Source organism: Chiloscyllium punctatum, chromosome 37 (assembly GCF_047496795.1).
Source record: "Chiloscyllium punctatum isolate Juve2018m chromosome 37, sChiPun1.3, whole genome shotgun sequence".
Lineage (NCBI taxonomy): Eukaryota > Metazoa > Chordata > Chondrichthyes > Orectolobiformes > Hemiscylliidae > Chiloscyllium > Chiloscyllium punctatum.
In genome coordinates this window covers 65,873,774-65,901,468 of record NC_092775.1, presented here as the reverse complement: position 1 = coordinate 65,901,468, position 27,695 = coordinate 65,873,774, and the positions used below count along the sequence as shown (strand labels likewise).

The following is a 27,695-nucleotide window of genomic DNA, read 5'->3' as shown; positions in this document are numbered from 1 at the left end:
GCAACCCAGCAAGGCACCATTAAGCCTTCTGAGTTCCCTCGACAGGGAGATCTCAGTGTCCCCACATGAGCAGTTGCTATCTTCTCAAGCCAGCTCCAGGATCTTTTTATGAGGAGTCAAATATCAGTTGCATGTCTCTCTGCATTGGTCCAATGTACCTACAATTAAACCAAAGGAGGGACTGAGTGACATGAAAGTAGATGGAAGAATCATTCAATCCCTACAATTCTGAAAGAGGCCATTTGGCCCATCAAGTCTGTACTGATCCTTCAAAGAGCATCCCACCCAGACCCATTCCCCCACCCTATCCCAGTAGCCCTGCATTTCCCACCTAACATGCATCTCCCTGGATATTACAAACAATTCAACATGGTCAATCCACCAACCATGTGGGTGGTACGGTGGCACAGTGGTTAGCACTGCTGCCTCACAGTGCCAGAGACCCAGGTTCAATTCCCAACTCAGGTGACTGACTGTGTGGAGTTTGCACATTCTCCCCGTGTCTGTGTGGGTTTCCTCCGGGTGCTCCGGTTTCCTCCCACAGTCCAAAGATGTGCACGTCAGGTGAATTGGCCATGCTAAATTGCCCGTAGTGTTAGGTAAAGGGGTAAATGTACGGGAATGGGTGGGTTACGCTTCGGCGGGTCAATGTGGACTTGTTGGGCCGAAGGGCCTGTTTCCACACTGTAAGTAATCTAACCTAATCAACCCTGCACACCTTTGGACTGTGGGAGGAAACCCACACAGACACGGGGTGAGCATGCAAACTCAATACTGACAGTCACCCGAAGGTGGAATTGAGCCTAGGACCCTGGTGCTATAAGGAAGCAGTGCTAACCATTGAGCTATCGTGCAGCTTCAGAATGGTTAATGATGATGCAGCAGCAAACGTGCTGAGCTGTCCTTATGAGTGAGTAAGGCAGGAAGGAGTAGTAGTTTAGAATGTTGAAGTAGGTGAGAGTCAAGCAGTGGAGGTGCTGCATGTATTCGTACAAGTTATAGACACTTAGCTTTGTTGGTGGCAGAATCAGTGTGAGTACAAAGTGGCAAAGAAAAGATGATGGGATTTACCCTTGCAGATTGCAACCTTCCTCTGGTACTGTTGGGCTTTTTTTGATATAGAAAACAGCATTGACCTGAGGTGCCATCTGGTTCCAGGATGGCTGGTTCTGGTACCATGGTCTCCTTTGCCAAACCAAGTAAAGAGGATGAACCTCTTCTTTACCACCAGCAATACCTCCAGTCTGTGTTGCCAAGCAGGGGTGTCAGCTTCCCTTTCTGGGAGATGTTCTTTCCAAAAATGGACGAGAAACAGAGATCGAAAGCCAATTCCTGGCTTGCAGGATTGAAGTGGTGCACAGTTGAGGTTTAAATATGGTATCACAGGGGAAACATTGCACAGTCCCAGTAGCAGCGAGCTACCTGATTTCTTTTTTTTTAAAAAAGAGTCAGTACCTCTGTCTATGTCCAAATCAAGCTACTTCCTCCATAGAACACTGTCTGTGGCCAGCCAGCTCGGAGTCAGTGCTCAAGCCAGAGGAAGTGGAGAAGGCTGGGATAATTACAACATTTAAAAGGCATTTGGATGGGTATATGAATAGGAAGGGTTTGGAGGGATATGGGCCAGGTGCCAGCAGGTGGGACAAAATTGGGTTGCGATATCTGGTCGGCATGGACAGTTGGACGAAAGGGTCTGTTTCCGTGCTGTACATCTCTATGACTCTATGAGTCTATAACAGAGAAGGTTCCAATCTTCTAGTTATGTATTTGTTTGTCACATCCCCCTACACTAACTGCTATACAGCAGTAGTACTTATTTTCCTCAGCACCCATGTTGTGCCTGTGTAAGTGCAAGACACCAGGTGTGTAAATAACTTTATTAATATTCCAGCACCAGTAAAAACACCCAAGTGGGTAAGGAACCAGTGACAAGCGGAGCCCGGGAGGGGCGGCTACTGGATTTCATTAGACAGGCACCGTAGAGCCCGTATGTAATGTTAATGAGGTGTTTAAGTTGCTTTAAATGCTCTAGATGACATTGAACTCCTTCAATGCGCTCTTAGACTGCTCTCCTCTAACCTCTAAATCTCTCTCTTTTGGCCCAAGAAATTTATCTGCTCTTTAATGTTTGCTGGTGTGGTTTCTTTGCTAACTGCTGGTCTGCGTATAATTGTTGTTGGGTTCTGGATACACTCTGCCCTGTTTTTTTCTATTTTGATAACTTATTAATTTTCATTGATAACTGATGCTTTAGCTTCTGTCTCCTTTACTTTGGACTATCTTATTGTTTTGCTTATATTCACCTCTATCTGCTGTTACGTTTATTATCCTCAATAGGTCTCTCCCACTAGCTACAGCTTGACAATTGGAACTACCTGTACATTCTTACTTTCTGTTCATTAATCAATTTTCAGACAGTGCTTAATATAGTATCCTGAGTCCTCAGCGTCCTAACTTTATGTAATAGTGTCTTTTGCAGAAACTTATCAATTTTTTTTTCTAAATCCAAATACACTACATGCATTCAAACCCAATTTACCATTTTATTACTTGCAATGAACTCTTAACAGATTTCCAAATATAATTTTCATTTCATAAATCCGTGATGACTCGACATAATTATTTCATAATTTTCTAAGTTCTTCGTTACTATACACCTAATAATAGTTAATTTGCCTTCTTCTACATGTGTAATTCCTTGCAATTGCAAATAAATATTCCTTACTTATCTTTGTCCAGAGCCACAACAGACTATTGTCATTGTGTACAGCTGTTCTGAGGAAGGGTCATTCAACCTGAAGTGTAAACTCTGATTTCTCTCCACAGCTGCTGCCAGACCTGCTGAAATTTTCCAGCAATTTCTGGTTAAGCATCTACAGTTCTTTGGATCTTTATATTCTTTGACCACCTTGATTTATAGACTCATAGAATCCCTAGTGCAGATAAAGGTCATTCAGGCCATTGAGTCTACTCTGACCTTCTAAAGAGCATTCCTCCGAAACCCACCCTATCCCCATAACCACTCAGTTACCACAGCTGACCCATTAGCCTGCACATCCCTGCACATTATTTGTTTCCTTTTTTTATATAATTGCTTTTACACAACAAGCAAGACCAAGAAAGTTATCAATGAATCTTATATGTACTTTTTCATAAAAATAGCTACATTTCAGAGTGGTAATGTAGTAGAATGTAACAGGTAGCAATATATGTCACCCGAAGAAAGCTAAAACCTCATGCATTTATCTCCACTAATATTGAGAAATTGTGTCATTGTTTGCAATGACTGCCAGACATTTCAATGGTGAATAAAATAGATTGTAATAAAAGTAAACATAACGTCTATTGTTCCCGGTAATTGCTCAGGTTTTCCTTTGTTTATATTCTTTAGAATTTCCTACTGGTTGCCACTGATTTCACCTACACTTGAATGTCAAAGAATTGCACACCAAGGATGCAGTGACCAAAAACTGAAACATCCAGGAAGAAACTTATTATACAAATCTTTCTCTCATTGATGTTTGCCTGAAGCAATTTTTCCTTGCACTATGTAATGCTTTACATGTAGACATATTACTGCTTTATGATATTTTACTGTAATTACCAAGGAAAAGTTTAACTATAAAATATGTCCATGCAAAAAATAGTTCCATTTTCTGAAATTACATAAAGGATACAAATAGTTGGGTGTAATTATTTAATATATTTGGTTACTTCAATTGATTCAGTAAATTGAATGGAATATCTTGTTGTCCTGTGTGCATGTTTCTTTTACTGCTAGACACTGCAGCTCCCGAAAATAGAATCATTGTCATAGAGATGTACAGCATGGAAACAGACCCTTCAGTCCAACCCGTCCATGCCGACCAGATATCCCAAACCAATCTAGTCCCAACTGCCAGCACCCGGCCCATATTCCTCCAAACCCTTCCTATTCATATACCATCCAAATGCCTCTTAAATGTTGCAATTGAACCAGCCTCCACCACATCCTCTGGCAGCTCATTCCATACATGTACCACCCTCTGCACGATAAAGTTGCCTCTTAGGTCTCTTTTATATCTTTCCCCTCTCACCCTAAAACTATGCCCTCTAGTTCTGGACTCTGTGACCCCAGGGAAAAGACTTGGTCTATTTACTCTATCCATGCCCCTCATAATTTTGTAAACTTCTATAAGGTCCCCCCTCATCCTCCGACGCTCCAGGGAAAACAGCCCCAGCCTGTTCAGCCTCTCCCTGTAGCTCAGATCCTCCAACCCTGGCAACATCCTTAGAAGTCTTTTCTGAACCCTTTCAAGTTTCACAACATCTTTCTGATAGGAAGAAGACCAGAATTGCACGCAATATTCCAACAGTGGCCTAACCACTGTCCTGTACAGCCACAACATGACCTCCCAACTCCTGTACTCAATACTCTGACCAATAAAGGAAAGCATACCAAACGCCTTCTTCACTATCCTATCTACCTGCGATTCCACTTTCAAGGAGCTATGAACCTGCACTCCAAAGTCTCTTTGTTCAGCAACACTCCCTAGGACCTTACCATTAAGTGTATAAGTCCTGCTAAGATTTGCTTTCCCAAAATTCAGCACCTCGCATTTATCTGAATTAAACTCCATCTGCCACTTCTCAGCCCATTGGCCCATCTGGTCCAGATCCTGTTGTGTGATGTTGAGATTCAGTTGTTGTCTTAGTTTATCTGTTCATATGTGTTGTTATTCTCCCCATCAACACATTATCCCATATGCTTTGTGGCAATTTAATTACATTGAGGAAATATAAATAAAGGTAATTGGAGAGATTTGGGTAGGACAGCTCGGCATTCCTCAATCCCCCATGCGAGCAAAATGGGTAACCTAGAGTCATAGAGGTATAAAGTTGTACAGCATGGCAACAGACCCTTCAATCCAACTTGTCCATGCTGACAGTTATCCTAAATTAATCTAGTCCCATGAGGCAGCATTTAGCCCATGTCACCTACTCTGCCTAATCATGTACGCATCGAGATGTCTTTTCAATGGTGAATTGTACCAGCCTCCACTATGTCCTCCGGGAGCTCACTCCATACACACACCACCCTCTGCATGTAAATATTGCCCTTTAGATCCCTTTTGAATCTTTTCCCTGTCACCTTAAACCTATGCTGTGAATGCCCTTGCTTAGAGAGCCTCTGCCTGTACTATTCATTCACAAAACTTTTAGGCACACATGACTACAATAAATCAAATCAATTCAAACCTCTCAGCCTCTGAAAATCTTTGGAAAATAGCCCCAGCCTATTCAGCCTCTCCCTATAGCTTAAAGCCTGGCAACATCTTTGTAAATCTTTTCTGGATCCTTTCAAAATTCACTCCATCTTTCCTATAGCAGGGAGACCAGAATTGAATGCAGTATTCCAAAAATGGCCTGTCTAGCTGCAACATGATCTCCCAACTCCTATACTCAATGCTCTGACCAATAAAGGCAAGTGTACCAAATGCCTTCTTCACTATCCTGTCTACCCGCAACTCCACTTTCAAGGAACTATGAACCCGCACCCCAAGGTTTCTTACTGACAGACTCTGAACACACCAGTCCTGCAACCATAACTCTTCGTAGATGGGATAAATGTGGATAGTGGTTCAGATTTCTTGCAGTGATTCAGGTAGGAGAACTTTTCCGTCAGTACCTTTGGGGAGAAATGGCCTCTTGCTGAGATTCCTTCTTCACCCTCATCTGAGAGCACTTTGTTCTGATCTGCATTTCCTCTGTTCATTCTGCAGATCACGACTTTTTTTCCCCGAAGGTACTGCCATTCAGAGAGTGCAGCCATGCATGATTAGAAGCATCTATGTGCAGAAACTTTGAAGATACCAATATCACCTTTACCAGTTGCCACAGTAAATTCCCTGTAGATGCCACAACCTGAAACAATTAACAAATAAACAGATAGCATGAGATGCATTTCAATGCCAAGACCTGCTCATCTTATTTCTGGTGGACATTTGCTGCTGCTCTGCTATACAATTTATTTATTGAATTTATTGAATTACCCAGTATAATTCACACACCATTGTGTGTGCATTGTGTGTAGATGCCACTTTGAAGCTTTAATGGCAGATGAAGTGTTTAAACAGTGGATGCCAATAAGCCCAATTTCTCACCATCAAGTTATTTTGCACTTTGTTATCATGTATGTTTATTACATAAATGTGTCCAAGCATCACTTTTTGGAATAATATCAGTTTGATTTGAAAACTTTGTATTTTTATGCTTTTTTAAAAATAACCTGCTCTATAGCTTTCAATAACTTTCCAAGCTTTGTATCATCGGAGGTAAACTTCAAGCCATTTCTACCTTGAGCTATCACGTGAAATTATTTCTCCAACCACTTTGAACCAACTTTATTTGATTTTATGAACTGTTTTAAGAACAGAGGCAAAAAACCCTGCAGAATCAGGCTGGAATAACACAGCAAACTAGGTTGCATCAGGAGGTGGAGAAGTCAACGTTTTGTTTGTATCTCTTCAGGACTAGGGGTGGGAGCAAGGTGACACGGCACTGTGGCAGTGAGAAAGGGAATAACTGAGTACACTTCTGAGGGAGGGTTAGAACTTCTTCAAAATGGGTATCTTTGAAGAGACTTTGCAGTGGTACAAACTTAGTTTGAGACAAAAAAAGCTACAGGTGCAGGAATCTGCTGCAATTCATATATTATGTAATTTTAGTGCACATTAAGGATTATTAAGCATTCCTTCAACAAAATGAAATTTTCCTTCCCTAATTATGGGGTGAGGCAATTTTCTTTACTAAAATGGCTGTGAGTTAAAGGCTTGACGTATGTGAGGGTTCAGATAACTTACAAAGATAGCAGTCATGATTCGGAGATGCCAGTGTCAGACTGGGGTGTACAAAGTTAAAAATCACACAACACCAGATTATAGTCCAACAGATTTAATTGAAAGTACGCTAGCTTTCAGAGCGACGCTCCTTCATCACCTGACAGCGACAGGTTGCCCATTTTCTTTCAAGTTAAAAATCACACAACACCAGGTTATTGCCCAACAGGTTTATTTGGAAATACTAACTTTTGGAGCGCTGCTCCTTCTTCAGGTAGCTAAAGAGGCAGGATCATAAGACACAGAATTTATAGCACAAAATCATCGTGTCATGCAACTGATACAAACCTGGATTGCTGTTAAATCTTTCATCTTTTAGAATGAGTTGCAGGTTTCGACTCATTAATATGTAAATCCCAGAACTTCTTTCAAGTCACATTCCTGAGTTTATTCCAGCCTCGGATGCCTATCCGAGTGGACTTTGCACATTCTCCCCATCTCTGCATGAGTTTCCTCCCATAGTCCAAAGATGTACAGGTTAGGTGAATTGACCATGCTAAAATTTTAAGGGGTGTGTAGGTTAGGTGCATTAGTCATGGGAAATGTAGAGTAATAGGGTAGGGGAATGGATTTAGGTGGGATACTCTTTGGATGGTCAGTGTGGGCTTGTTGGGCTGAATGGCCTGTTTCCACACTGCGGGGATTTTATGATTCTATAATGACTTAAGTTTTTGTAGAAAAAGGTGACATCTCAGCTCAGACAATGTATTAAAGGTGAGAGGCTAAAGTCTGCATGTATTCCAATCTTGAGTCAGACTGGTTCTATTTCCAAAGTAGGAATTTATATAATGTCACATGGATTGACTGCCTGCATTGACTGCCTGCAGATTGTGTGCTTTTTGAACAAAATTGAATTATCTGCAAATACAATTCTGCAATACTCTTTAGTATCTGTCTCATTCTTGGACACACTCAACTCCATCAAGGACAGGCACCTCAGAACCACACTCTACTGCAAACCACAGATAACCTCCCAATGCTGCACTTCTCTAGCTTCCACCCTGAACATATTAAAACAGCAAAGCCCAATACATATACAGGATCTGTTAAGATGAGTAGGAATGCGACGGACACCTGAAGGTGCTGCAGGATGCCCTCATAGGAACAGGATACAATGCTCAACTCATCGGTCTCAGGTTCAGACATACCACAGCAAGAAACCATGATGACCTCCTCAGGAGACAGACACAGGATGCAACTATAGGGTACCATTTGTTGTCCAGTACTTCCCTGGAACAGAGAAACTACACCATGTTCTTTACTGCCTATAAAACATTATCGGTGAGAATAAGGACCTCGCCAAGATCTGTCATACACATACTCTTAGACACACACACATGCACCCCCCACACTCACACGCATGTGCACATCATCTCACAGGCATATACTCCATCACACTCACTCACACACACACACACACACACACATATAAGTCCGTGGAGTGAATTTGCATTTGCAGACTTGTATTTGCAGATACATTCTGTTTCGTTCAAAAAACACACAATCTCTCGGCATTCAGTCCATGTGACACTTTATAAATTCCTACTTTGGAAATAGAACCAGTCTGACTCAAGGTTGGGATACAGACAGACTCTAAACTCACACCTTTAATGCATTGTCTGAACTGTCACCTGTTTTTTTACAAAACCTTGTAATCTTGGGAATGAGACTTGAAAGACGTCCTGCAATTTACATATTAATGAATTGAAACCTACAACCCATTCGAATGATTAAGGACTTAACAGCAATCTAGGTATGTTCAATAGATCGAATCAGTTGTGTGACACTTTGATCTTTTACTATAAATTCAATGATCCTGCCCCACTAGCTACCTGACAAAGGAGCAGTACTCCGAAATCTTGTACTTCCAAATAAACCTGTTGAACTATAACCTGGTGTTGTGTGATTTTAACCATTGTCTTTAACACAGGTAGGCCTCACTGCTCCTGTATAAAGATGGTGGCGCACCGCCCTCAAATTGCTTCTGCGCATGCGGCACAGACGCGGCCGTTGAAATCCCGCCGGTTGCCGACCCTCGCGATGTTGTGTTTTTTTTTCCTGACCTGCGCACTGACGCTGTCGCCGGCCATCATGAGGAGGTTCAGGGCGGTCAGGGGTCTCTTACCGTCTCCCGTCCCCCGGGCTCATGGGCCGCCGGGGGCCGCCACCGTGGTCCGGCACAGGCAGGACGGGCCGGCGCAGCCTCCCAGCGCTGCGAGACTGGCGGGTGCGCCGACTCTGAGGGAGTTTCTGCGGGCGCTGCCCCAGGATAATGTGGGGAGCGGGCCGGGCGAGCAGGCGGAGGGTCCGCCGCCCTACCTGAGCGGGCCCGGAGTCTCCTGCAGCGGCCGGAGAGGTGGGTCTACCTGACCATCTCGCTGCTCGCGATGCTGCAGTGTTTCAATCCGATTTCTCCCGTTAGCAAACGCCGGAGCCTCAAAAAAAAAATCCAAGGCTGCAGGTTTCCTAAGGCTCTCCTTATGAACGTTAATGTCTGAAGGCGTCATTTGTACAACAAGGCACAGTATTTGAGCAGTTGCTGAAGCTCCTGTGATTTAAATTTAGGTATTTGGGTGAATAGACATGTTGACACTTGGAGGGATGCGCTGCTGCAAACTGAACGAATGTATCTGAGGATACAGTTTAGGAGCAGGAATCGGCCATTCAGCCCCTTGGGCCATTTAGGAAGATTGTGACTGATTGTAACTTTAAACCTGCATTCTGCCCACCCCAATAAAGTTTTATCACCTTGCTCAATAGACAGGAATCTATCTGTCATACCTTTAAAAGTATTCAAAGTCTGGTACTGGAGACAGTCCAGAGAATGTGGTTTCTGGGTTTGAAGGGACTGTCTTTAGAGGAGAGGATGCATAGTTTAGCCTGTACTCATTACACTTTCGAAGAATGGGAGGTGACCTTAGACATGTGGCACAGTGGTTAGCACTGCTGCCTCACAGCGCCAGAGACCTGGGTTCAATTCCCACCTCAGGCGACTGTCTGTGTGGAGTTTGCACATTCTCCCCGTGTCTGCGTGGGTTTCCTCCGGGTGCTCCGGTTTCCTCTCACAGTCCAAAGATGTGCAGGTCAGGTGAATTGGCCATGCTAAATTGCCCATAGTGTTAGGTAAGGGGTAGATGTAGGGGTATGGGTGGGTTGCGCTTCGGCGGGGCGGTGTGGACTTGTTGGGCCGAAGGGCCTGTTTCCACGCTGTAAGTAATCTAATCTAATCTAAAGTTCTTGGGAACTTGATAGCGTAGATGTGGAAAGATGGTTTCCCTTTTGGGATAGTCTTAGACCAGAGAGCATAATCTTAGAATATGGGATTGTGCATTCAAGATGGGTAAGAAATTTCTTCTCTTAGAGCAGAATGAATCTGGAATTATTCACAGCAATAGATTTGAAGGATAGGTTGTTAAGTATTCTGAAGGTTGAGAGATTTTTAATCAAGTAGGTACGGGGAAAAGGCAGGAAAATGGAGCTGAGAATTTCTAGATCAGCTGTGATATCATTGAAAAACAGAGCAGATGTGAGCTAAATGATCAGCATCTGCACTGTTTAATAGATATGTGGATTCTGATTACACAGTCTTTTCAGGAAGAGTTCCAAGACTCATGACCTTTGACAAAAGAGCATCTCCAATCCATTTTAAATGAGCGACACCTGATTTTTAAACAGTGTCACTTTGTTCTACATTCTGTTAAGAGGAAACATTCTCTTCACATCTACCCTGTCAAGGCTATTCAGTATGTTGTATACTTAATCAAGTTGCCTTTTTACTCGAAACTCTGGTAGATACAAGTCTGGCATGTCCAACTTTTTCTCAAGATTTCTGTCCATTCCAACTTTTATTATAGTCTACTGAACCACCTTTGAACTGCCTCTTAACCATCTTCAACTTTAAAGTGATCAGTACTGTGCAGAGTCAACTTATGACTGATTACTTAGTATCATTCTAACACAAATTGTGCACTTTATCTGGTAATGTTACTCTGCAGACTTATCTGACCACCTCACTACAAACTGTCTCATGTCCATTTGTTAGCTGTCAGATAGACGGAGTGTTGCACAATTTCATTGTGTGGATGTGGATTTGACTTGCAGGACTAGGAGGAAATAAGAGCGTGGAACTATGGGTTTGCTCTTTTAGGGAGTTGAGAAAGATTGGTGGGCTGAGTGGCCTCCTTTGCTGCTACCATTATATGACGCTATGATTCTTGCCTTCTGATTTCTTGTGAAAACAGTTGGTTGTGAGGATTCACAAAGTTGGAGTTTTTTATGGAAGCCTTGCATAATTCTGAATAGTTTTATTGCCTCATACAGTTGTATGTCTTTAAGTGGCAGTGTGCTTTCAGATTAATGCTTCCAACCACTTGTGTTTTGTGTGTATGGTTGGTGAGTCTAGATTTTGTCTGCAGCTTGCACCTTTTTTCATAAATGGAGTTAATCCTGCATACAAATAGTCAATACCTAACTTGGGTAGAAGTTGAAAAGTCCACCACTATTTCATTATGTTCACGCAATTAATGTCTTATTTCTCTGTCGTGAAAACATTGGTTATACTCTTGGCGAAATAGTTTCAAGTGAGGGAGAAGGAAATCAATGGTTTCTGGTTATTTTGGCCAGTTTGGTTTTCAAATTTCTAAGTGAAGAAACTACCTAAAACCGTGCCATCAGTGATAGACAGTATACAGAGGAAACTCGATTATCCAAATACTGATTACCCAAATACCAAAAATCTGAAAATCGGATTATCTGAAGGCGATCTCGAGGTCCTGATAGAAATATTACATCAAAGATGTGTTTCCAGCAGTGATCGCGTCTTTTGTTTACAGTGATTAAACAGGCACCGTCTCTAAATGACTAACCTCCCGCCCTCTCTCTCTCCACACTTTCCCTGGAGTTCTACAGAGGGGTGTAACCTAAGGCGCCCCCCCCCGCCCCCCAATGTCCCTTCCCAGGAATAATCTCTCCAATACTGTCCTGTACACGGCAACAATGGAACATGTCAAAAAATTGCAGTAAAATGTTGTGTTGGGGGCAGGGTCTCACGAGCTGTGTGCTGCTGTCGTCTCCTGAATAGGGAGCAGACTTCAAAAACTCCATGACCCAGAGGAAAGGCATTTAATCGATTTTCCAAATAATCGATTATCTGAACCGAAATATTGCCCGCCCATCACATTCAGATAATCGAGTTTCCACAGTATTGGGTAACATATTGTACATACAGTGTAACATAGCCTTGTTTACAATAAAAGTAAAATTGTGACATTTTAACACACCATTTTCTTATGTATAACCCTGGGGGGACAAAAAGCTGTTCCTGGCAAAAAATGAAATGTCATAAATTGATAATCATACAAATGATAGTAATGAAATTGAATACATTATAACACTGCCATTGTACTCCTGCATATAAAATAGGTCCTGAAGTTGTTCATGATTTATTGTATTCAGTTTTACTGAAATAACTAACATGCATCTGTTATCACGTAACATGGTTTTTAAAAATAATATACATTTATATACGATTCTTTTTAGTAAAACTTTCAATCGATAGAAGACAAAATTGGATTGTAAGAATGTTCATTTGCCAAGTGTTGCTGTATTTAATTTACCAGTACCCACAATTTGTCTTGATTCTCATTTCTAGTATTTGATTTGTTTCAATGTTTGTCATTTTTAGTGTATTTTGAAACCTATGGGTGTCAAATGAACGTTAATGACACCGAAATTGCTTGGTCTATCCTCCAGAAAAATGGTTATGTGAAAAGTAGTAGCTGTGCAGAGGTAAATTATATCAGTGTAATTATTGTTGATTTTTGGTTATGACCAGTGTTTGATATGTTTACCACATAATAAATTGACAATAGATGTGGCAAATTCATGCTTTTCAAAATTGTAGCCATACCATGTTGCATTAAAAATATTAAAGCAAGAAAGAGAATAACCCCCTTGTTTCCCATTCTCCATGGGTGCCTGTCAATGACTAGACATTTAAACTGCGGATCTGAAGAAGCATCACAGTTGAATTTCTCAGTTTTTTTGGAATCTAGTGACACAGCTGCAATTTGAAAAAAGCTTGGTTTAATTTACTAGGTAGTTAGCAGTTTTCATAAAACAGTCAAGGTGCCTGAGCAATTGACATGCTAATGAGGGTGCAATTTTAACAATTTGGAACAGTGTAGTAGCATCCAACGTATTCGCCTTAATTTCAACAGATCTATTAAAATTTAACGACTGAAAGGATAAGGATACTACTGGAGTAAAAGATGAATGATTAAGAACAGAGGTCTAGTAAATGTGCAGATACTGCTTGGAAATGTTCGGTGACATAGTACTGCGTAACTTGTAGACACTGAACTGTATTTTGAGCTATTCCTTTTAAAAAAAAAACGTTAACAGCTGAAATATTCATGCAACAAGATTTCTATTCTGTTCTTGGACTTAATCACTCCAGAGGGCTCAGTTATAAGAATGTAAAAATAAGAGCAGGAGTAAGACATCTGGTCCCTAGAGACTGCTCTGCATTCAAGAAGGTCAGAGCTGATCTTTTTGTGGACTCAGCTCCACTTACCCGTCTGCTCACCATAACCCTTAATTCCTTTAGTGTTCAAAACTCTATTAATTCAACAGTGATGTGGAGTTGCGGCTGTAGAACTAGGTGTAATTTGACTTCTGACTTTGTGCAACCAGGTTATAGTCCAACGGGTTTATTTGAAATCACAAGCTTTCTGAGCACTGCTCCTTCAGATGAAGTGACTTCCTCTGACAAAGGAGCAACGCTCTGAAAGCTTGTGATTTCAGATAAACCTGTTGGACTATAACGTGGAGTTCCGTTAATTCTGACTCTAGTTAACAAAGTAACCTCAACTGCACTGGGCAGGCAATTCCACACATTCATAATCCTTTGGATGAAGAAGTTCCTCCTCAATTCAGTCCTTATTTTGAGGCTATGTCCCCTAGTTCCAGTTTTGCCTGCCAGTGAAACAATTTCCCTGATTCTATTTTTTCTATACCCTTCAAAGTTTTACATGCTTCTATAAGATACCTTAACCCCATTCCCATTCTTCTAAATTCCAGTGGGTATAGTCCCGTTCTACTCCATCTCTCATAAGCTAACCCTCTCAACTCCGGAATCAACTTAGTGAACCTCCTCTGAAACCCCTCCAGTGCCAGTATGTCCTTTTTTGAGTAAGGAGACCAAAACTGTACACAGTACTCCAGATCAACACCCTATACAGCCACAGCATAACCCCTCTGCTAAAAGTGTGGAGTTTAAAAACAAGAACAATATTTCACTTGCCACGTTAATTATCAATTGCACATGTGAACCGACATTTTGAGACTCCTGCTCAAGGAAACCCAGGTTCCTCTGCACAGCAGCATGCTGCAATTTTTCATCATTTAAATAATAGAATATTTTGCAGTTATTCCTACCAAAATGGATGACCTTGCATTTACCAAAATTGTACTCCAACTGCCAGACCCTCCAATCAGCCTGTATCCCTCTGCCAACTTTGTGTCCTCTGCACACTTTGCTATCCTACTCGTCTTAAGTGTCATCTACAAACTTTGACACACTACACTTGGTCCCCAAATCATCTATGTAAATTGTAAACAATGCCAACCCAACACTATTTCCCTGAGGTCCACTGCTAGCCACCGATCTCCAACTAGAAAAGCACCCATTTATCCTCAATCTTTGCTTTGTGTTAATTAACCAATCCTATATCTATGCTAAAACATTTGTCACACAGCAGCCTTTTATGTGACACCGTGTCAAATGCCTTGTGGAAACCCTAGTATACCACATCCACCAGTTCCCAGTTGTCCACCTTGCTTGTTCCAGTAAATTAGTTGAACCTCTTTCATGAACCCATGCTGCATCTGCCTGATGGGATACTTGCTATTCAGATGTCTTGCTATTTCATCCTTGATGATATATTTAAGCATTTTTCCTCCACTGCAGAAGTCTTTTGTTTTTTTTAAACATTGGTGTCACATTGCTGTTTTCCAATCTGCTGGAACCACTCCAGAGTCCAGAGAACTTTGGTAAATTACCACGTGTACGTTTACTGTTTCCTCCACCACTTCCTTTTATATTCTGGGATGCATTCCATCAGGGCCAGAAGACCTGTGTACCTTTAGCCCCATTAGCTTGGCAACACTACCTCTTCTGTGATAATTGTTTCTAGGACCTGACCTGCTGTACTTTCCCTGCCATCAATTATTGGCATGTTATTTGTGTTTTTCTTTTAATTTGACAATGTAAATCAAGATTTCTCAATGATCGGGTTATAATTTTTTTGACTATCGAATATGTGAAAACCCTTCAGTAGTTAAATTTTGTTTAATGGAAACAAGGGTAAAAAAAACTTGAGACAGAAATGGAACAAATGGCTCTCTGTATTGCAATTTGTCATATAGATTGCTCAATAATATTGTGAGATGTTATACAGTCCATTACTGTGATGTTTACATGCAGAATCATTGGATATCCTAGCAGTTTGGAATTAATATTTTTGAAGTGTGACTTTCTACTCCACTTTATATGAAAAAACTAGTTAAAAACAGACAAAACTGCAGGAATGCAGCCACATCTTTAGTTCTGTAGTGTATTGGTGTATATTCTATTTCAGTTAATTCTGTTCATTATCTCATTGTTTCAGCATTTTGCTCCAATACTATGTTATCTCTAATTTAGTAATATACACTTGAGTGTACATTTAGATTTGTGCATTTTTGATGTAATGACCATTTGAGAACAAATCTGACTTGTCTTTATTTTGATGCAGGCAGATGTGATCTTGTTGGTAACATGTTCAATCAGGTATTCTCTTTCTCTGTATCTTATGAAATTTATTTTAATCTGTATTCTTGTGTGTTTTTTGTAATTTGGTCAATTTAATTTCATTCACTTGTGTTGTGGTGTAAATGTTCAGTCACCAGTTGCTCTCGGAGATCAGTTGTAAATCAGACCTCCCACCATTGATCTTGAAGTGGAAGTGAGGCGTGCTGCCACTTTATGGAATGAATGTTATATCATCCAGCCAAAAAGACGTCAGCAACACCTATTAGCTGCTACCAAATTATCGGGTGAGGGAGGAGTATCACATTAAGACAAATCTGGGGAGCTACAAGTTACAGTATATCATAAGTAAATGTAAGCTGTGAGTGTATAAGGAAAAAAACTTTTAATTGCAGGGAGAAGGCAGAGCAAACGATCTGGAACAGGCTGAAGCAGCTTGCGACCCTGAAATCCAAGCGAACAAAATCTCAAGTTCCACTAAAAATAGCAATTTTAGGTATGTTAGCTAAACTAATGTTTTTGATGCAGACATATGGCTAACCACAGAGGGAATCCACCTAACTGATTTTTGCTAGTTTGAATGTCATCAGTCAACAAGTTGAAACACATCAGTCATAGTGATTTGTATGGAGCTCTTTGCTTTTGAAAATGGCTAGCTTTTCCTCAACCAATACTCAGTAACTTGAGTATCAAAGTAGAATAAAAACACTGCACTTTAAATAAACAAAAGATAGATATACTGAAGATATAGTGACCCAGTGATGGTATTTGATTAATGGATGGATGTATTTAACATGTACATCATAATTCTGATATATCCCTGTTTGCCGTTACTCAGCTGATTTTTATAATCATCCTTATGGATTCAGGGCCCACAGTTAACTAACACATGCATTTAATGATAGTTTTAGTTTCAGGTGCAGCAGGTACAATACTTTATTATTTAGGTAAGTTACACATCCTGCGACAGTCGAAGATAGTTCACTGAAACCAAAGGGTGAGCTCAGTGTGTGTGTTAATCTCATTAAAGTTGTTAAGGCAGCATCCTACTCTCCAGCTGAAGTATTTGGGAATTTTCCCTTGGTCTTAGACCAGAAGAGAGAGTCTATCTTGCTTCTGAAGAACATGGTTCCTTGCTGAGCTGTGCCACCTGACGAGGACTGGCCTCTGACCCTGCTCAGTTGTTGTTGTTGTTGTATCCTATTTTTCGGGCCTGCATCAATGACCCATTTGAATCCTTTAGCCAGTGGACACTCATGCCAGAATACATGTAGCTCCTTCCTTATCCCCAAGCTTAAGGTCAGTTTACAAATGTGACAAAAGACCCTTCTGTTTTTATTACCTCAACAATTTGGGGCACCAAGTTTCAGTGGTCTACTAATATTTGTAACCTTTATCCTTCATCTGACTTTTGTCCATTTTTTTTAGATTGTTTATGTTTTGGATATATAAAAAGATTCAGAGCTGTCTCTGAAATTTATTACAAGTTCAATTTGGCAAAAGGAAAATTCGTCCGTCCGTCGTGATAGTATGCTTTGCAATCCATGAGGCACCCTCATCAACAACTGGTTCGAAGAGAACACCTCTTGGGCGATGCACCTCACATGATCTGTGCCGAGGATCACTTTCCTAACTAGGGTTGTAGAGCAAAACTGAATAGATGGGGCGGGGTTGTGGATTGGGTATAAGTTGGCTTACAAAGCATATAGGCCTGACTGCATTGCAGGACGGCTATTTAGGTAATGATACCCAGCGTGAGCTCGGAAAGGCAGGGTGTGCCAATTTTTATGAAGCAATGAATAGGATCAAAGTGGAAAGAAAAAGCAAAATTACTGAAACGATATAAATGCATGTGTCATTTGTAACTAAGTCAGTCAATGGCACAAATAGTGATCTTATTGCCATTTTAGAGAAACGGTGACAAGGAGATCAAATCTGGGAACATCAGTGTGTGTGACTTCTTGAAAGGACAAGTTGGAGGGAAAGGGTATGGCAGATGGGATGAATACGATAGCAAGAAATAGTCATGGACCCGATGATGTAGAATCATCTGGGTGGTGATAAGAAATAACGAAGGAGAGGACACTGGAAATATTTAATAACAGTAACGACTGTAGGACAAAAATAAATCAGGAGATAATGAAGGCATGTGAAAAAGGTAGTACGTTAATTTTGTTGACTTTAACTTCATGTAGATAAGGAACATCAAATTGGCAGGTGTCACAAGGAAAAAATACATAAAATATTTTTGGGCAGATTTCCAGAAAAAACATTGCAGATCCAACCAGGGGTTAGGATGGTTTGGATCATGTAATGTATAATAAGGCATGTTTAATAAATGATCTCTGAACAAGTCCCCGAGGAAATAGTGACCAAGTAGAATTTAGCGTTCAGTTTGAGAGTCAGAAGCAATTTTGCTAAACTTAAAGGATAATTACAAAAAAAGGGGGGCAGAATGGGTTCAAGGGGATTAGCAGGAAAGGCAGTCAGGGAACATTGAACAATTTAGGCATTTGCTATCATAATCTACATAGCTCATATTTTCAAAAGCGAGGAAGAAGGATTCTCAGGGCATATATCAAGTATGGTTAACTAAGGAAGTTGAGGTTAGAATCACATTGGAAAAATAGAACGGTGAAAAAGATTGGTAGTAGGACAGCAGATTAGGAAAGGCTTTAAAAGAAACAAAACTGCAAAAAAAGTGAGAACGTAAACTTAGATGATAAACTAGCAAGTAATGTCGAACCAGTATGAGTTTATTTAAATATACAAAAGGAAGTTGAGATGCTGAAGTTGAGAAAGAGCATCTGGGAAATAATGGGAAAACAGGAAATGGCCAAGGAGCTGAATAAATATTTTACATCAGGTGGCATATTAGAAAATAATAACGTTCCAAACAATCCTAAATAATCAAGGAGCAAAATAAGAGGAGGAAATAAATACAGGAGCTATCGCTGGAGAAACTCTAGGTCGGTGCTTTCCCGATAGCTTGCTTCCTGGGATATTAGTGGAAGTAGCTACAGAGTGATAATTGCCCAAGATATTTTAGATTCTGGAAAAAGTCAGATGATTGGACAACTGCCAATGTAATGTGCTTATCAAAAATGGAGGAAGCTTAATTACATAACTAAGCCAGATGTTTTAACATCTGTCATTTGGAAAATTGAAGTCTATTCTAAAGAATGTAGAATGCATAATATAATCAAGCAGAATCAATATAACCTCATGACGCGTATATCATGCCTGACAAAGTTACTGTAGATCCTTGGAGAGATATCAAGCATGACAAATGAAGGCAAACCATTATATGCCATATATTTGGATTTCCAAAACTTGTTTGATAAAGCTATCAGCCATAAGACCAGTTCTTAATAAAGTAAGAGTCCATGGTAGTGCAGTAGTATTTAAGCATGGTTTGAGGATTAGGCAAACTAATAGACACCAGAGATTAAGGACGTTCACTTTCAGGATGCCACCCTTTAACTAGTGGCGTGCCATATAAATCCGTGCCGAAGCACCATTATTTGCAATATATAAATCTCTTAATGAGAAAAGTGAATATTATTCACAAGTTTGTGGATGACACATAAAAAGAAGGGAAGCCAAGTGGTGAGGATGATACAGGGCTACTCAGTAGTCAGTACTGCTGCCTCCTGCCACAGTGCCAAGGACCTGGGTTTGATTCCATCGTCTAGCAAATATATCTGTGTGGAGTTTGTACATTCACCCTGTGTTTGTGAATTTTGTTTGCGTATTCCAGTTTCCTCCCATAGTCCAAAGATGTGCAGGTTAGGTGGATTGACGATGCAAAATTGCCCATAGTGCCAAGGGATTTGCAAGCTGGATGGACTGGCATGGGAAATGCAGAATTACAAGAATAGGGTAGTGAGTTTGATCTGTGTGGGATGCTCTTCGAGGGTCGGTATAGATGGACTGAATGGCCTGCTTCCGCACTGTAGATTGTATGATTCTATGACACTATTAGAAAGAGGTTTTCGGACAAGTTACGTGAATGGACAAAAGGTTGGCAGATAGGAATATAATATAGGAGTTTGTGAGGTTATGCACTTTGAATGGAAGAATAGAGGGATGGGGGTGGTGAGTTCTTCACATCAATGATGAAAAGCTGTGGTTTGAGTGTCACATTTTTAATTAGTAATACTTTTACGTATTATTTTTAATAAAACATGTTTTAATTAGTAAGGGAATCAGTGGAGTTGTCAATTATCAACTCAGAGCTGAAAAATGTGTTGCTGGCAAAGCGCAGCAGGTCAGGCAGCATCAAAGGAGCAGGAAAATCGACGTTTTGGGCATAAGCCCTTCTTCAGGAATGATGCTGCCTGACCTGCTGCGCTTTTTCAGCAACACGTTTTTCAGCTCTGATCTCCAGCATCTGCAGTCCTCACTTTCTCCTAATTATCAACTCAGCCATGATCTTATTGAATAACAGAGCAGATTTGATGGGCTGAATGGCCTACATTTGCTATTGTATCTCATGGTCTTAATTTATTGGCTGCATTTGCTGACCACTACACATGCGCATTATGCACTGCTTCAAACTGTGTATGTGCACATTTCAGGTGGATGGGTGGGGGAGAGAGGTGCTCAGGACTGAGGGTGGGAGGTGCGAAGGGATGAGGAGGACCAAGAAGAGTAAGGACCAGGGTGATCGGGATCTAGGAAAGAACCAGGGAGATGGGCGACAAAGAAGGTCCTGAAGGTAGGAGCGGCATAGCCCCTGCCCTCTTGCCCCAACTGCTGGGCTGTCCTTCGTCCCATTTCAGGCGTTCCTCCCCCCACCCACTGATTATTGTGACTAAGGTGTACAGCATTTTCTCAGGGTCCTGTCAGGTTAATGCTGTACTTGATTTGAATAAGGCTAAGTTTACTGATGATTCAATATTTTAAACTCTTAGAGCATTTTTAAATTGGATATTGATGTTTACAAGTGATCAAATAGTGGCACTAATATGAAAACAGAATTTAATAGTTCAGTCCAACATCCTTTAACTTTAAAGCATTTTAATGGAAATGTTTGCTGTAGGTGAATTGGAATATGCTAAACTGTTAAAATATGTAATAAGTCTGCATTGTTAAATAATCTGTTTCCCTGCTTGTTTCAAGTCATTCTGATGAAAATGATATAATTGAAAAACTCAGGTCAATGTAAATAACTCAGTTTTAAATTCTTTATAAACTGGAAGTTTATTAACTGAAATGTAGTGGGTTTTTTTCTGCGTTATAGGATGCATGGCTGAGAGACTTAAAGAGGAGATCCTGGAAAAGGAGAAACTTGTCGATGTAATTGCTGGACCAGATTCCTACCGTGATCTTCCGAGACTCCTAACAGTGGCTGAAGCAGGCCAAAAGGCTGTGAATGTTTTATTGTCATTGGATGAAACCTATGCAGATGTCATGCCAGTTCAAGTCAATACCATGACAAAGTCTGCATTTGTGTAAGTGTAATCTCTATTTACTAACTTACAGTTTGGGTTGAGAGTGTAATCTGTCAATTGAAGGATATGCTGTTTGTAGACCTCAATCTGTACTCATTTCTATTCAATCTGTTAAGAAGCAAACAAAGGCCTTGGAGATTTGCAGAGAAAGCACAATATCAGCAAATGCATGTTGAATTCAGAAATTTCACTTTGGAACAAAAAAGTTTGTGAATTTTCCATCTTTTGAAATTGCAGGTGCAGAACTGAACCCAATAGTGTCAATGGTGGGTTAGTTGGTAGCTCAGTTGGAAAGGCAAGGTTTGGTCACAAATAGTTAGCATTACTTTGGCAAATGGAAGTCATGCCTGACCAATTTGATTACATTGGAGGTGATCAGGTGTGTAGAAGAGGGTAGTGCTGTTGACGCGGCCTCACACAGGAGGTAAAAGCACGTAGAGTCCAGGGTAATTTGGCAAGATGGATCCAAAGTTGGCGTAGTGGTAGTAGACAGTGGTGGTACAAGAATATTTGCGTGTCTGGAGGCTGGTGTCTGTGGTGTACCACGGATACATACTGTTCATGATATATGTGTAACAATATAGGTAAGAACGTAGGGGTGTGATAAGTTTGTAGATGACGCAAAGGTTGGCCAAGTGGTTAATAGTGAGGCAGAAGGTCTTGGGTATCTAGAAGATACAGAAAGGTTGGTCAAATACGCAGATCAGTGACAGAGGAAATTTTAACCCTGAAAAGTAAGGTGATGCTCTTTGGAAGAAGTAACAAGATAAGGGAGTACTCAGTAAATTGCACCTCAAAGGAACAAAAGGATCTTGGGGTGCTTATCCCCAGAACCCCGATGGGAGTTAGTTAATAGAGGTGGTTAAGGCATGCAGGGAATTCACCTTTTATTAGTTGTGGAATAGATTGTAAAAGCAGGGATGTTACATTGGAGGTGTACAAAACTTTGGTAAGGAGGTAGCTTGGGTTTAGTGTGCAGTTCCAATTGCCATTCTATTGGAAGGATGTGATTGCAAAGGAAATTCATCAGGATATTGCCTGGGTTTGGAGCATTTTTGCTATGAAGCAAGACTGGATTGGCTGGGTTTGTTTTCTTTAGAGCAGAGAAAGCTGGGTGGGGACCTGGCTGAGGTGTAAATGACTGAACGGCTTGGCCAGGATGCAGCTGTTCCCCTCAGCTGAAGAGTCAATAACGGAGAAATTTTAAGGTCAAGGGCAAGAGGTTTAGAGGGGTTTTAAGGGTTAAGTCTTTTTATCCAGAGGGTGGTGAGAATCTGCCTAGGGAGGTGGTTGAATCAGGAAGATACTCCATCTTTAAAAAGTATATGGATGAGAACATCCAAGGCTTTCGATCAAGTGCTGGAAAGTGGGATTAGTGCAGATGAGCCAATGCATACAAGCCTTCAATAGTTGTCATTTGGAACAAATAGCCTTGGCATGCATTTCTAATCCATGTTGCCATTTTCAGTCAGCCTTCATCTGCCACAGTTTGGTCCTCGTAATTGTCCAGCATATGTTTACATGAAATACATGGTGCCTCTTCACTTTCTACGACTTGTACATAGTGTGCAAGTATGTAATTAGTGTCAGTTAACTGAGGAATGTATCTAACATTTTTAATTGCTCTGCTGTAAAGTTATTGTTTTTCTATCCCTGCCTATGAGCTGAACTGACCATTTCTGCTGTTTCTACCATACTGTTTCAGAATACAGAGGAACCTCGATTACCTAGCAATCGATTATCCGAATTTCGGATTATCCATACAAGATCACAGGGTCACAATGCTTGGCTAAATTGTGTTATCCAGCATTCGATTATCCGAATGGAATACTCCCCACCCGTGTCATTCAGATAATCGAGGTTCCTCTGTAGACCTTTTCCACAGTATAAAATTTATTTTAGTCCTATCCCAGCTTTCTGAGAATATTGCTTTTTCAGATATACACGAGGACTTCTGGAAGAGCGTCTTCATGTGATTTATTTATCTCTCCCTAATAAGAGTGTCTACCTTTGGAATGTTGTTAATCTCTAGTGAGTTCTATGTCTCTCTACTTTGTCAAACTGTTGTGGAGAATTTTTTTTTGGTGCTTGTGTTTTTCATTCAGTTAACTATTGAGCAGTACGGTATGTTGTTACATCAACATGTCGCTATTGTTGCTGTTCTCCAAGAACAGTTGCCAGGTCTGAATTATTTTGGCTAATGCTGAAGAAAGTCTGACTGAAAGAAACTATTTCTCTTGCTGTAGCTCTGTCATGCGTGGATGCAACAATATGTGTAGCTATTGCATTGTTCCTTTTACCCGTGGACGGGAACGAAGCAGACCAATTTCTTCAATTTTAAAAGAAGTCAAAATGCTTTCAGATCAGGTAATTATCAATATTTCAATAGCTTTTGATATTCAGATATCAATCCATCATCCTGCAACTACATCTTTGCAATGGCTACCAAATCATACTTATTTCAGTTTGCAGTCTTAATTCATTTATTTTGTTTCAAAGTTACATGAAAAAAATCTTTAGTTTTATCCTTTCTCATATAATCTCTAGCCTTATTTACTGGTCAACTTTTACTTTTACTTTAGTACTCTCTATTCCTTCCTGTCGCAGTGTGGTTTCTTACCTTCTTATCTTGCCTTACCCCTACTTTATGATTCACCACAACTTGCCAGATTTGATGCATAGCTCTCACTTTTCAGTTTAAAATCCGCTCTACCTCCCAACTTGTGTTGCTTATAAGAATGTCCGTTCCAGAACAGTTCAGGTGGAGACTGTCCCAGCAGTTCTCATTTTCCCCACAAAGCTGCCCAGTGTCATAAGAACCAGAACCGATTTCCCCCGCAGCAATCTTTGAGACACTTGCTCATCTCTCTAACCTGATTTGCATTTCCATCCAGAGATTATGAACTTTTGAGTTTCTCTTTCTTAATGTAGTGCCCAATTCCTTACTCTGATACTGCAGAACTTCCTCCTTTGTCCTGCCTGTTGTAAACTGCACTCCATTAACCACCTAACTTCAGCACTCTATTCAATTCTGAAGAAGGGTCATTGGACCCAAAACATTAATTCTGCTTTCTCTCCACACGTGCTGCCAGACCTGAGATTTTCCAGCTATCTCTTTGTTCCAGCATTCCAAAGTAACTTGCAATAAGTTGACTAGTTTCATATGTGTCTCACATGAATGGCCTGTCTGCCCCAGTTAGGGAGAAACCAGGTTTTGCTGCTTTAATTAGCTAAGACCAGTTGCTTTTCTATAATCCTGCTAAAATCTAGACAGGTTGGGAGAGTGGTCCAGGAAATGGCTGATGGAATTTAACGTGAGCAAGTGCGAGGTCTTGCACTTTGGCAAAAAGAATATAGGAATGGACTACTTTCTAAATGGTGAGAAACTTAATAAAGCCAAAGCACAAAGGGATCTGGGAGTGCTAGTCGAGGATTCTCTAAAGGTAAACATGCAGGTTGAGTCTGTGATTAAGAAAGCGAATGCAATGTTGTCTCTTATCTCAAGAGAGTTGGAATATAAAAGCAGAGATGTACTACTAAGACTTTATAAAGCTCTGGTTAGGCCCCATTTGGAGTACTGTGTCCAGTTTTGGTCCCCACACCTCAGGAAGGACATACTGGCACTGGAACGTGTCCAGCGGAGATTCACACGGATGATCCCTGGAATGACAGGTCTAGCATATGAGGAACGGCTGAGGATACTGGGATTGTATTCGTTGGAGTTTAGAAGATTAAGGGGAGATCTAATAGAGACGTACAAAATAATACATGGCTTTGAAAAGGTGGATGCTAGAAAATTGTTTCCGTTAGGCGAGGAGACTAGGACCCGTGGACACAGCCTTAGAGTTAGAGGGGGTCATTTCAGAACGGAAATGCGGAGACATTTCTTCAGCCAGAGAGTGGTGGGCCTGTGGAATTCATTGCCACGGAGTGCAGTGGAAGCCGGGACGCTAAATGTCTTCAAGGCCGAGATTGATAGGTTCTTGTTGTCTAGAGGAATTAAGGGCTACGGGGAGAACGCTGGCAAGTGGAGCTGAAATGCGCATCAGCCATGATTGAATGGCGGAGTGGACTCGATGGGCCGAATGGCCTTACTTCCACTCCTATGTCTTATGGTCTTATGGTCTTAAAATCCTGCTAAGAGTTGGGAAGATTAGAGTGTGATTTAAATTTCAGTTAGGTGATAGCTAGAAACAAAATCGGATTGGTACAAAGATTAAATTATTTTTACCCACCGGCTGCCACCATTCAGTCCTAGGTCTGTGCACAACGAATTCTTTGTTTGGTATTGGCAGAATTTTCAGTGACCTTGCATGTTCTGACTCTGGGTAACTAATTTTAACATTGAAGATTGACCTAATCTCTCTGAGAGGAGATCATTCACTGGGATTTAATGGAGTCATTCTAGGATTGGGTGAAAATCAGTGTGAAAAAGGAAGATAGAATTCCCAGTAATTGGTATATGCTGGATGTTATTCAGTATCTTCTTCAATGGAGTTTTGCCTCTGATTTCAGGGAGTGAAGGAGGTTATGTTACTAGGACAGAATGTGAACAGTTACTGCGATACATCAGAGGTTTCACTTCATATGAAGGAACCTACACATCTGAGCCGTGGATTTAATACCATATACAAGAATAAACTTCGAGGCTTACGTTTTGCTGACTTACTGGATCAGGTCTCGAGAATCGACCCTGAGATGAGAATCCGTTTTACATCTCCTCACCCCAAGGATTTCCCAGATGAGGTAAAATGGTGTCCATTCTCTTCTTTTCAAATGGCTATAATAAAGTTTCTCTGCTATACTGGTCCTATATGCAGTCCTGCATAAATAAATTTTGGCAGTGTGTCAGCAATTTAATGTTCTTCAGAGAATCAATTTTGAAACGGATGCACATGCTCAAATCCTGTGGGAGGCATGTGCTTTGGTGCAAAGGGGAAGAAATCCAAGAAGAAATTGTACTTTTAAAGTTCTAAGATTGATGCATTCATTTGAGAACATTCAACAGATTCTGAAGTATTAACCCTAACTCTAACCCATTTCTACAAAATTCCCTCTATTGCAGTATTTGACAGGCTGTTAAAATTTGGGAGAATGTGATTGCATTATGTTTATATTTTAGTTTAATTGCTCTTCACATTTTGATTACATTTTCTCACAATTAACAAAATGTAATCTGTGTAACATTATGCCATTTATAGAAAGAATTCTACAAATGTACTGTAGCTATCTAGCTGGATAACTATTCATTTAAAATCTATTACTTTTCTTCCTTTGGCTCAATGTTGAGAGTGTACTAATGTGAAAATAGTGATTTTTTTTTTTCTCCTCCATTTTCACCTTCACAGGTTTTGTGCCTTATACAGGAAAGAGCCAACATTTGCAAACATATCCATTTGCCTGCGCAGAGCGGAAGCACTGCTGTCCTTAAAGCTATGAGACGAGGGTAAAGTATTTTCTGCTAAGAATTTATGTTCAAAGTCATTATGGTACAGAAAGAAACTATTATAGACTGGGCAGTTACAGAGAATTTACTTCAGTGAATCAGGCCATTCAGCTCAAGTAGTGGGTACTGATGTTTATACTCAATAATGGAGATTATTACAGTTTTGGGGTGGGTTTTTTAGATCGGTAACTGTATCATAGATTAAAACCAGCTCTCTGCTCTGCATGGCTGAAACTTCTGATACTGAATAGGGATGACCATCACTGAATCCTTCACTAGCAGCATTTTGGGTATCAGCATTGACCAAAACCTTAACAGGACCAGCCACATAATGTAACGGTTATAGTAGCAGGTCAGAGATTGGAAGTTCTGTGATAGATACCTCATTTCCTGCCTCCCCTATATCTTTTTGTCATTTGCAGACACAAGCCACAAGCATGATGAAATACTCCCTACCTGCCTGGATATGCAAAATTCAACAGTATTTAGGACAAAACACACTTATTAGAGATCCCCCATCATTCATCTCTTCCTTCATTGGCGCACTGTAATTACAGTCATTACCATCTGGAAAATGCACTGCAGCAACTTGCAAAGGTTTTTCTAATGACATCCCAAACCATGCACCTCTACCATTGGGAACAAGAGTAGCAGAGGTATGGGAATGCCACCGTCTCTAAGACACAAGCCTTTCTAACCTGGAAATTTATCAACGTTCATTCAGTGTCATTGGATCAAAATTCTGGAAATCCAGAAGGCCTTTGACAAGGTGCCACAAAAGAGGCTGCAAAATAAGATAAGAGCCTGTGGTGTTCGGGGCAAGCTAATGGTGTGGATAGAGGATTGAGATAACTGACAGAATGTCAAGACTGGCAATAAAGAGCTGTTTTTCAGGATGGCAGCCAGTGACTAATGAAGTTTCACATGGGTCAGTGTTGGGACCACAACTATTCATGTTGTGCAATAATGATCTGGACGAAGGAACTGAGGGCATTGTTGCTAAGTTTGCAGATGACACAAAAGGTGGTAAATGGAGGGGCAGGTAGTGTTTAGCAGTTGGAAAGGCTGTAGAAGAACGTGGGAAGATTAAGAGAGTGGGCAAAGAA

The 27,695-nt window shown here is 40.7% G+C and overlaps 2 protein-coding genes across 3 annotated transcripts in view; both read left to right on the top strand.

Annotated features, from left to right (window-relative positions):
• Positions 1 to 3,526, top strand: part of LOC140463176 (bactericidal permeability-increasing protein-like) — a 122,129-nt gene extending 118,603 nt beyond the window's left edge. Inside the window, exon 16 of the mRNA XM_072556956.1 lies at positions 3,392 to 3,526. Coding sequence (XP_072413057.1) covers positions 3,392 to 3,430 — 39 coding nt within the window. The 3' untranslated portion in view covers positions 3,431 to 3,526. The remainder of the gene's footprint in view (positions 1 to 3,391) is intronic.
• A 5,426-nt stretch (positions 3,527 to 8,952) lies between these two features.
• Positions 8,953 to 27,695, top strand: part of cdk5rap1 (CDK5 regulatory subunit associated protein 1) — a 28,393-nt gene continuing 9,650 nt past the window's right edge. The window contains exons 1-8 of one of the 2 annotated variants that reach the window (XM_072556951.1): positions 8,953 to 9,234; positions 12,562 to 12,665; positions 15,674 to 15,708; positions 16,083 to 16,183; positions 20,933 to 21,143; positions 23,390 to 23,510; positions 25,659 to 25,889; positions 26,492 to 26,589. In XM_072556951.1, coding sequence (XP_072413052.1) covers positions 8,970 to 9,234; positions 12,562 to 12,665; positions 15,674 to 15,708; positions 16,083 to 16,183; positions 20,933 to 21,143; positions 23,390 to 23,510; positions 25,659 to 25,889; positions 26,492 to 26,589 — 1,166 coding nt within the window. In that variant the 5' untranslated portion in view covers positions 8,953 to 8,969. The remainder of the gene's footprint in view (positions 9,235 to 12,561; positions 12,666 to 15,673; positions 15,709 to 16,082; positions 16,184 to 20,932; positions 21,144 to 23,389; positions 23,511 to 25,658; positions 25,890 to 26,491; positions 26,590 to 27,695) is intronic. The other variant, XM_072556952.1, reaches the window with a different exon arrangement.